At 36.5% G+C, this 11,257-nt stretch overlaps 1 protein-coding gene across 8 annotated transcripts in view; it reads left to right on the top strand.

The window, feature by feature from the left end:
- The window catches only part of LOC113217609 (serine/threonine-protein kinase mig-15), a gene marked incomplete at its 5' end in the record, with an annotated part of 35,297 nt that extends 24,885 nt beyond the window's left edge, over positions 1-10,412 (top strand). For 5 of the 8 annotated variants that reach the window (XM_052263615.1, XM_052263617.1, XM_052263618.1 and 2 more), the window contains 10 exon segments: positions 753-1,043; positions 2,442-2,549; positions 3,103-3,156; positions 6,127-6,439; positions 6,548-6,768; positions 6,848-7,018; positions 7,125-7,283; positions 7,382-7,492; positions 7,563-7,751; positions 7,837-10,412. In XM_052263615.1, the coding sequence (XP_052119575.1) occupies positions 753-1,043; positions 2,442-2,549; positions 3,103-3,156; positions 6,127-6,439; positions 6,548-6,768; positions 6,848-7,018; positions 7,125-7,283; positions 7,382-7,492; positions 7,563-7,751; positions 7,837-7,920 (1,701 nt within the window). 8 annotated transcript variants of the gene reach the window in all.
- Positions 10,413-11,257: the final 845 nt, after the last annotated feature.

Below are 11,257 nucleotides of genomic sequence, written 5' to 3' on the forward strand. Positions count from 1 at the left end.
CCCCCCTCCTTTTTCTCTTAAAAAAAAGATAAAAGAAATCATGTAATACTGTTCCTACCATTTGTTTGACTGTCTAAAATGAAGTTGGTACATACATCATATGGATCTTTGTATTTCATTAGTACACTTGATGAATGTTGCACCCACTAACATGCAATCAGCATGCTCTCACTTTCATGGTGCGGGCTGCAGGTGCTACAAGCATCATGTTTTACTGCTCTTCTGTGCGTTGCTATGAAGTTGTTTGTTGTCATTAACAACAGCTCAGCTCAAACTTCAAGATTTGACCATGAATTTTATTGGTTATTTAAAATTTGGGAAGAAAGTAATTTTATTTTAAAATTAGCCATGTATGTGCTAATGGCATGCAATGGCTCCAGAGCTGTTCAGAGGCATTTTTGTTTCCGTCAGCTGTATACCTGCTTTGCTTCAAATTTTTCAGATGGCATGGACAGATTTTATGTTCTGTGTAGTTTTGTTTCCTAGTTATAGAATATGTGTCTCTCTACATATTTTTTGTGACTATGATGTGCAAAATGTCCATGTTATGTTAGTTTGGGATCACAGAATAGAGCACTTCCTTTACACCAACATTCCTCTTCTCGGGTTGTTTTTAAGTCAGAGTACAATTTTACCAGCTACCAAAAAAAGCCCAAATATTTAGATCTACGCTTTCCCTTTTTACTCTCTGTTTTGTCTTATTTTTATTTTTGTTTTCTTTTTTTTATGTTATGAAATGAATGACCAATCAGAATCTTGGAGATGATTGCAAGAGGAGTAGTGTTCGCAATTCAGAGCTGGCTGACCAACAGCTTCTCAAAGAATGGGATTTTGACCGATTCTTCCAAGGATTTAATGACCGCCTTGATCGCCTTAGTGTTGATTCGGATCGATCAAAGGAGACCCGCAAGAGCCACTCAGATCGCAACAGTAAAAGTTTTGACAATCCTGGTTTTGAAGATGGGGAAAATAGCAGTGTTAAGGACAAATCATCAAGAAGCATTTTACCAAAAGCTCCATCATCTGGTACTCCAGACTCCAAGGTGCGGGAATCTCAGCTGAAGCTTGTGGATTCTAAACGACATGTATTTCGCAGAGAGAACTCAGATTTTTTCCCTGGCCGGTCCAATCGTCATTCTGCATTGATTTTGGACTCAACCTCATCTGAAGCCACTAAAGGGTCGGGTGTAACATTTTCATTCAATAATGCGAGACGTGGCTCCGAAATAGCTGCTTCTATAGTAGCAGGTATTAGCTCAGGTCTATATGGAAAAGAGACTCCCTCAAAAAGTCGGTTTGTGCCAGGAAGGAAGCAATGTGGGGAGCCAGTGCTTACAGACTGGAAGAGTGGTGAATCAGATTCCATACCAAAGAATGGTGGAAATGATTGGTCTGCTGTGCGACCACGCCGGGAGAAGACAGAAGGGGATATTGTGTTGATGCGTGCTTGGCGGCGTAGCAGCAATAGCAGCACTCAAGGGGACCAAGGTGAAGGGGGTGGTGGTGAACACGTTGAGTGGCAGGTTAGTTGGCGCTGGAGTAAAGCACCGACGCACGAAAACACGAATTATAATCTGTCTTCTTAAATCTGTCCCTATTCTAAATCTCATTCATATACTAACACTTCTATAGCAGCATAATAACAATGCACAGGGGGAAAAGGGAAAGACTACACTTTATTTTTACCTTTAATCTTTCCGTAAGGAAAGTGTGCAGGTGTTGGTTGTAAATGCCTCTGACCAAACAATTGTTTAGATTTTGTACTCTTTTTAAATGATTCTCTTCATTTTTACTTTTAGTATCTCTGAACTTGAAGATCCCACCTATTTTGTTTTCCCATTCACTTTGCTGGTTCTTTATTTGTTACTCCTGCTATACATTTTCCCAATTAACTGCCAAGCACATTTGATCTTCACATGGAATGTTAATTTGTCTTTAATTGAGTCAGAATTACTTTGGAGTTTTAACATTGCATTTGGGTGCTGGTACTTGAGTCATTCTGCATATATTTCTTAACTGTTTGCTTGCCTCATTTTAAATTTAGAAACTCATGTGAACCATTCTCTAACCTGATGATTTCTTGTCTGGTTTACATAATTTATTGTAGTATTTTCCTATTACCAATGAACTTAGCAAGCATGTTACATTGTGCATGGTTAAATGCCTCTAGAACTAACTATTTATTGCATGCTTCAAATGTGGTGCGTTATGTTTTATGGTCCATCAAACTGCATTAATCTTAATTTATAATTGCATTAGTTGCTTACTAGACTGTATCATCATTGACCTTATTTTGTTTAGTTCATCTGTTTTGTTTTTTTCCCCCTTTATGTCTTTTCCTTAAATAATTGTAGCTCATATGTACATTGATTATACAGGAAAAATTATATTTTCATCGTGTGAGGCATTTCAGGGCTCAAACAATGTTTTTTTGTTGTCAGAACCGAGAGGAGCGCCGAGGAGATTTTCACCGAATGGATTCTTCTCCCGGTCAGCTCAGTACTCCTGGTTCGAGAACGAGCTCAGTACTTCCCGACCTCCTTACTCAGGTACATAGCAGTCAGTAATTGATCAGATTCAAACTGAATTTAATTTTAAGTTAAAACAGTGTCAACTTAATTACAAAATCATTATTTTTTTTTTCTCAATTTTTGAGCAAAGTATCATTGAATGTGGTTTTTAATTACAACATTAGAAAACTTTGCTTGGCTGGATTAAATTAAAGTTGAATTGTTCAATATTGAACCGTCAAATCATTGGTCATAGGTCTTACCTATAGATTCAAAATTTCTCTCAATGATTAGCTATTACCTAAGTTGTCTTTTGTCATTGGTTTGGAGGCCTTAAGATCCTAGGTGTGAGTTGCAACTGGTTAAAAGTTTTCTTAATTATTATCATGCGGTTCGCTAACCAAATATGTACTTGTTGTCTAAAACACCACAAACTCTTGGGGTCAAGAGGTAACATGGTTACATTTTGTGTCTGAGGTACCAACAAACAATTTTATTTTTATTATTTGCTTCAAAATGATTTGAACAGGAAAGTTTCTTGTGAAGTGCTCTAAATCTTTTTTTACATGCCTCCTTATTTTCTTCTACACAGACATCAAGTCCAGGCACACCGAACCAGAGGCAGGATAAGTCAACTAGTGATGAGGTGAGCTTTCGTCTTTTTATTCTCTTTGATGTATTGTGCTTTCTGACTCATATACAGTATGTTCTGTAAATCTTATAAATATGCTTAATTCAACTTGCAACTTATTTAAAGCAATCTAAATAATCCATAGATTTGCTTGTTTGGAAACGCATTTTAGATCTTATGTTATTGTCATGTTTGCTCTAAGCCACAACTTTCCATTTCATTTCAAATCTATTTTAGTGTCAATTTTACATAATATAATAGCTAGAAACTGTAGATCATAGCTAATTTGATAATCTTAGGCTGAAACTTATCAGGTCTTATGAGGCAGACAGCTTGAAATTGATCATGGAACAGATTTTGTTTCAGCTAAGTTATTTCGATGGTTGCTTTTTCTCTTTTCAATTTATATTTTTAAGACTCCATTAATGACAGACTTGCTACAAATTTTTGTCATGTAACATGCTCTGTGCAGCACTCATTTCTCCACATTTCTTGTAGGCTTTGTCTAGTATGACACGAACTTCCATCTGGTGTTTTCTGGGTTTTGCTTTCATTATCCTATACGTATTATCTCGTCAGGGTTATTGATTTTGTCAGGGCGAACGTTGCAGCCTAGGCTTGTGGTCTCAAAAACAGTTATTTCCTTTCTTCCATCTGCACAATTTTATCTGTGAACCTGTTTACAGCAGTTTAGCCAGTTTGGCCATCATTAAAACTAAATAGTTTTCACGCTTATAAATTCTCAGGGCTTTTTATTTTGTAATTCTTAACATGTAGCTATCAAACATACTGCAGTTAATCAGTTTTCTTTCACCTGCATGTACCTAATCTAATATAAAAATTATGTTTAAACAAGTTTTGTTCCAATTTAAATTGTTGACAACTGACAATCTTGGGGCTTCAAAGCTTTATTGTATTCAGACCGAATCACAATCTTTTTCTCTGGCTCGCTCTTAATGTGTGTGTGTATGTGTGCAAGTGCTGCAGATAATCTCAAATGCATAACTTGTCTTGCTTACTTGCCACCAATTGCAGGGTATGGTGATGGAATGTGTACAGCATGGCGCATTCTCCCATGTAGCCAATATAATCAGCATGGACATTAGCTAATTTGAGCCAGGACGGGGAAAAGTCAAATAATTTCAGAAATGCACATGACAGTATCTCTATCATTCCGATAATTATTTTGGTTAGGAATGTGGTTCAGATAAAGGATTTTAAAAAATCTGGGGGTGATCAGGTTGTTGGGAAATTCAAATGCAGAGTGTCCTTGTATTTGTGCCATAAACATTCCGCTTTTTATTCCCACTTTGCTCTGTATTGTCTGTGTATGTGTGGATTTCCCCTGCAAGTATATGTGGTGAAATGTGTGCTTCAAAATGGTGCTGCTGTCTATTGTGGCCATAATCTGGATCTTCGGTTGTGTCCAGAATTTCTCTGAATAAGAGAATTAATTTTGGCCAGCTGTTTTATCAAAATCTCTTAAATTACACATGGGCTTGCAACTTGACTGCAAGCACAATTTAAGACGGCCTGCTTGGATCCCTCTAATGCTGTGTTGTATTTTTTTTCGCGGTCGAACATGCTCTGACCTACTAACTGACCTGAGGGGAAGCTCTTGGACAAGAATAATTTAACTTTTCATGTAAGTATGGATAATAGCGCCTTCAATGAATATATGTTGAATGTTTTTGTGTGTGCGCAATATAACGGTTTTGTTTTGCCGGTCTGCCAACTTACTTCTTTCCTACTCTACAAATCTGCTATGGGACTCTAGGCTGTGTTAAATTAAATAAGGAAATTAAGGGTTGATGAAACAGTAAAAAATAAATTTCAAAACATTACTATTTTGAAGATTAAGGCTGTTAAGCATCTTCTTCCTAGCCAAGTGTTTAACAAGCAATAAAACTTTTTTCCCACAGTGTCAGCATCATGAAAGTATTGTTTTCCTGTTTGCATGACTTAAATGTGAGCTGCATGAATTTTTAAACTAATATGAAGACATGTATATTAGTGGCAAATGAATGAGAGGTGCATGCAGACAGTTCTCTTCATTAACATGTTGACTGTGGATAATTTTAGGCCTGAACACAGGGCATGACCATGCGCCCGTCAACGTGGTACACATCAGAGCAGAACCATCTCATGCTTTTAAAAATGCAGATTCAATTACACCGCTGCTAAAATCCTTTTAGGTGTTGCATTGGAGTATTTATTATTGTTTCCTATTGGGAACATAAAACACTTAAGTGCAAGGAAGCAGTTTTGAAAGGCAATTTCACTTTACAGTTGTCAGGGCTATTACAGACTGAGAACTTCTAAAGTCAACAAAATTTAGGCAGCAGTCACTAAAATTTCCCCTTTTGACTGCCTCTTTCAAATGAATGGGTGATAAATAGTCAAAGTTTTCTTCCTGTTTCTTGGAATTCTGCTTACTTTCTTTCATTGAAAGGCAGAAAAAATTGGGATTTTAGTCAGGGAAAAGTCAGTGCAATTGAAAATTCAGAGCTTGTAACAACTCTGTTAGCAACTGCTCAAGCACTCTATGATTACCTTAGATACTTTATTTGGATATTGTATTAACAGATGTAGAACCTAATAGGATGGGTTGTTTGAAAATAAACAGATGAAAACCCTTCTCACCAGCCTCGTTATTACTTTAAGACTGTTGGTGTTTTGGTGATTTTCTGCTTCACCAAAGTTGCTGTGTGCTACAATCTTTTTAAAGTTAGCTTGGCTGGTTGCAGTTGTTTTCTTTAGTTTCAGGGTATCTTGTATTATGATAGGTGTAAAATATTTGTTCCTAGATGGTGCACCTTTAGAAAAACTCTTCCATAGCTTGTTTTTGTGGACTACAAACTGTAGGCTACAATCTTGAGATATTTTCTGTTTCCTTTCTATTTTTGCCTCATGACTTTACAAACAGTTGTCTTTAAGTTTATTGCATTTAACTGTCATATATTCTTTTTGTCTCTCCTTTTCCAGTATCGACAAGCAATCAAGGGAATTGGTGGGAGTGTTGGAGGTCCTCGTGTCAGTCCCTCCAACACTTCTACTGCTTCATCTTCTTCCCTTATATCTCCTTCATCACATATGGGTGGTTTCAACCCTCTTCAACAGAAACAGAGGTCATTTTTGACATTCGGGTTTGGCGCGGGAGGATCTGGGCCCAGCAGAAGAGAATCTCATGTCAATGTCAATGTGACTCCCACATCCCATGATATTGGCTCAGACACGCCAGAAATAAGGAAGTACAAGAAGAGGTTCAACTCAGAAATCTTGTGCGCTGCATTATGGGGTATGTTTTTTTGCATTTGTGTAGTTGTTTTGGCTTATATAATTTAGATCATCTCAACATTTTTAACAAAGCTTTATTTTTTAATTACTGACTGGTTATATTTGACAGGTGTCAACCTTCTAATTGGTACTGAGAATGGCCTCATGCTTTTGGACCGCAGTGGTCAAGGAAAGGTGTATCAGCTTATTTCGCGACGACGGTTTCAACAAATGGAGGTTTTAGAGGGACAAAATATCCTTGTCACTATTTCTGGGAAGAAGAATAGAGTCCGTGTTTACTACTTGTCCTGGTTGAAATCAAAAATTTTGCGTACAGATGGTGTTAATGAGGTAAGAAAACTTTTTGAAATGTGTTTTATCACTACATCACCTCTTGGGGGTTAACAAGTGTTTTTGATTGTTTCATTAGCAACAAGTTGAAAGACGCAATGGCTGGATCAATGTAGGGGATTTGCAGGGAGCAGTGCATTTCAAAATAGTGAAATATGAACGGATAAAGTTTTTAGTTATTGCCCTAAAAGATAGTATTGAAATTTATGCATGGGCACCAAAACCCTACCACAAATTCATGGCATTTAAGGTATGAGTTGCAGTGTTTAATGCATTATATTTTATGGTATATGTATGATGTGTATGATGGTATATGCATGTAGTTTCTCAAAATATTTTCTTACTAAATATTTCAGTCTTTTGGTGATCTTCAACACCGCCCCCTCTTAGTTGATCTAACTGTTGAAGAGGGAACCCGTTTGAAGGTTATTTATGGTTCTGCTGACGGATTCCATGCGGTTGATCTTGATTCTGCCTCTGTGTATGATGTTTATCTCCCGAAACATGTCAGCATGGTAAGAGTTACTTTTTGAATTATATTCTTTCTACTACTAATTATAACTTCTGAGGTTTAATTAATGTTTTTGTATGTTCTTTTAAAATCATTTTTCAGTCTCAAGGACCTATCTCTCCTCACTGTATAGTACCACTTCCTAACTCAAATGGCATGCAGCTTTTGCTTTGCTATGATAATGAAGGAGTGTATGTCAATACATACGGCAAGGTAAGAGTAATAATATGTCTGCTTACTTTTAAAATTAAGAAAATGTTTACTGACACAGTTTTTATTCTAGGTATCAAAAAATATTGTGCTTCAGTGGGGTGAAATGCCAACATCTGTTGCCTTTATAGGCACTGGTCAAATAATGGGATGGGGTAACAAAGCCATAGAAATACGCAGTGTGGAGTCAGGTCATCTAGATGGCGTTTTCATGCACAAGAAAGCTCAGAGACTGAAGTTCCTGTGTGAAAGAAATGACAAGGTATGATAATATGAGAATATCATTTGGAGTTAAGGATCTAATATGAAATAAAATGTATACAAATGCACCTTTTAATTCATTACAGGTGTTCTTCTCATCTGCAAAAGGGGGTTCTTCATGCCAAATATATTTCATGACATTGAATAAACCAGGCATGGCTAACTGGTAAATGCAATAGCTTGCTATTTTGTCAATGTATCTCTTCTTTTACTGATTGATTAGTCTTTACATTAAAACATGGCACAGTCATGTTTATCTTTGTGTCCTGAAAGTCCTTATAAAATTGTGATGAAATTTAGTTTTATTAATTCAGTTGATTTGGTTATTTTAACATTTGTGCTCACTTTAGCAAGTAGTCTATGACTACATGCATAAAAGTTATGCACCGCTCTTCTGGTACTACTTTGTAGTTAATTTTTTCCCATAAGTTAAAGTGAAGTTTAGTGGTCAAAAGTAACTTTGTCACTAATTAAAGTTTTCTTTTTATTGCTGAAATTACTTTGAGGGAAACTTGGAAACTGATTATTGTTGTAAAAGGCTTTCAGTTGACACATTATGAAATATTCTTGCTGCCATGCACAATAGTAGCCACAGCTTCAAAGATAATTTCTATAATGAAAATGTGAAAAGTTGAAAGGGTGGTATCTTCTGTACCTAGATTGATCTGGATAGTCTGATAACTGCCAATAAGTCACAAAATAGTTATCTTAGTCATTTATCACAATGGTAATAACTAATTACAAGTATGTATCAAAATACGGCTACCAGTATACTCAGTGTAGCTGTTTCATTTATCTCTCGATTTCTGATTTATTGACGTCAGATTTGAGCAGTGCTGTAGGTATAAAACTTTATTTGCAAATATGTACAGAATTTTGAATGTTAGGTAACCTGAATAAGAGAAGTCAGCTCTGATGAAATATGGAAAATTTTCAAGCCCACTCATCTGTTAATTCCTGTTTGATTCTTGCCTTGAATTGAATGGTGTGCATGTACATGGTAATTTTAAAATTGTTGTTCTCTACATTATTTTTTATTCATTCGCCTCTTTGACATTGGCGTATTATCATCATTTTTAATCAAAACGCAAAATACTTCATCTTTTCAAGGTGAGCCCAGTTGTTCTCTGTGACCACAACAAAATTAATTCTAAAGGCTTATCGGTCCAACCAACATCAATTGCTTTTCATTTTCACTTTGAAGCATTGAGTTTTAAAGAGAATAAACAGCTAAAGTAAAATTAAGATCTTGTGGAGGCTGGACCTCTTTTTTGACTGATAGCTATAAAATAAAATGTCAAGATCATTTTTTATCTAGTGGGATCTCCAAATTGTGTCCTGCTATGGTGTCTAAGACAGTTTGTCAGTTGGGTAGGTTTGAACCCTGTGTGGTAGCTGGAGGAGCTGATTTCTCACCCTGAAATTATACATAATTGTGTGTAAATAGTATGTATAGTTCGTTAGGTTTTTCCTTTTTCAGTTTAACATGAACGAGTTTGTTGTATGCCATGTAGGTTCCCATCTCTTTTGGGTACCTTCAGTATAGGTTGTTAAAGGTATCAATGAATCAATTTTATAGTCAAGTGACTCTCATGACAAGTTTTGGTGTGTAATTGCTGGAATGTGTATGTCAAGCTGGTCTGGCCCAGTCGTTGTAAAATCAATGTGGCTACTTTTGTGATGAAACCTTGTTATCTGTTAATTTTTAGATAAGAAAAATGCCTTGAAAACGCTTCAACACTAGGATGTTTGCCAATTGTTTGAAAAGCTGTAATCTGACTTTTGATTCTGTTAGTAATTAATTATACCTGACTTTATATTTCTTTGCTTGACAAAGAAAGTACTTAAATCAAAAATTTGAAGGTTGATTCGATCTTGATCATATTATTTGGAAATATTATTGGAAATAGAAATAGCTGCGCCTTAGCTACCAGAACCCTGACCTTTCAATTGTGATGTATCTTTTCTTCGTGTTTTTTATGGAGTCATGTGAAAGTGCAGTGTGTGATATAATATGGAAAGAATGAGGCATTGACAAGGATCCATCTGAGTGAAACTTTGCAAGCAACTACCTTCACTGTTTCTGCTCAACTTAACTACTTACCCTATCAATTTTCATTAGGTATTGTTCCTATTTTATTTCTTTGATCTGCATTGTTTAGAAGTTATGCGCCTTTTAATTTGTGTCAGAAATCATTGTCTGGAAGAGACACCAGCTCAATTTTTCACTTTATCTTTGAGTGACTTTGAGCAATCCATATACTGTGTATTTATTTTAGAAGTAAGTGTTTTAATTGGGTTGATTTTGCAGTCATGAGAGAAATAGTCTGACAATGCCCTGAATCAAATTTTCACACTTGCAATTCCATACTGAAGTGTCATTTTTTTAAATGAGACCACAAATTTATCAACATGGGCTGCTTTTTCATAATGTATAATTCCATGCATTGAACATTTTATCAGTTTTGTAGTCTGAAAGAAAAGTATACAGGTCCTTCTTGCTTACAAAGTTTCATATTCATATGAGAACAAAGCTTAGTGATTTTCCCTCATTTTAAACATATTCTGATTATATCTAAATGAGCGTTATTATATATATTATTATTATTATTATTATTTCAATTTATATAAGTGTCAATAAATCACAAATATTGTTTAATAACTGTTTTTGTTTTTTTTATTCACCTTCATTTCTGCTCCGATTCACTCTAAAATTTCATTTGTTACTTACATGAGACAGGAAGAAATGTGACATCCTAATTCCGCCCTTGACAATCCGAGTCACACACACGCACTCACCACTCACGCGTGTGCGTTTTTGACAAGTCAGAAAAAGATTTTGCACTGGATTGTTACTAGTCCAAATTCAGACCGAGGCAGTTTTTCATCTAGAAAATGGTAGGAAGCACCTCAGCTGTCAGTCAATACTTGCAAGCATACCCTACGCCGTGCGTAATGTTACGTGAGTTGTGAGTGTGAGTGTCCTGCGTCCTGTGGAGATCGGGCGTCAGCAGTCAGCATTAGGAAACCAAAACTAGTGATAGGTGGCTGTGTTTTGAACCTCTACTTTTTGACTCCCGTTTAAAGGAAACTAGAATATGAATCGTGAGATTGTTTATTCCATCTCTAACGACCGACAATTTTTTACTGTTTATGGTCTGGACGAGACTGGACACAATAGCAGGGTACACGGCAGAAAGAAAGCTACAGAAAGCTACCCGCCCTACCTTCCTACAGACCCACTAAACTGATGCAAATTTTCACTCTCCCCCTCTCACCTTCAACTCCACTTCCCCTCTCCAATCCTCCTTCCCCATACATCCACACGACCGGAAGTACGGTTTGGGGGCTTTTTCTCTCTCTTCGGTAAAGCAGTTAATTTCTCGATTCATAGTCATATTCGAGGAAGGGTGTGGTAAATAGTGGGGCGGGGTACATTGTGACATGTAGTCGGCCCAGTCGGCACTCAGTTTGAACAGGTGCTTCCTCACGTCCCACCCCGGCCCC

The sequence above is a fragment of the Frankliniella occidentalis genome, unplaced genomic scaffold, assembly GCF_000697945.3.
Source record: "Frankliniella occidentalis isolate FOCC.00 unplaced genomic scaffold, Focc_3.1 Scaffold13, whole genome shotgun sequence".
Taxonomy (NCBI): domain Eukaryota; kingdom Metazoa; phylum Arthropoda; class Insecta; order Thysanoptera; family Thripidae; genus Frankliniella; species Frankliniella occidentalis.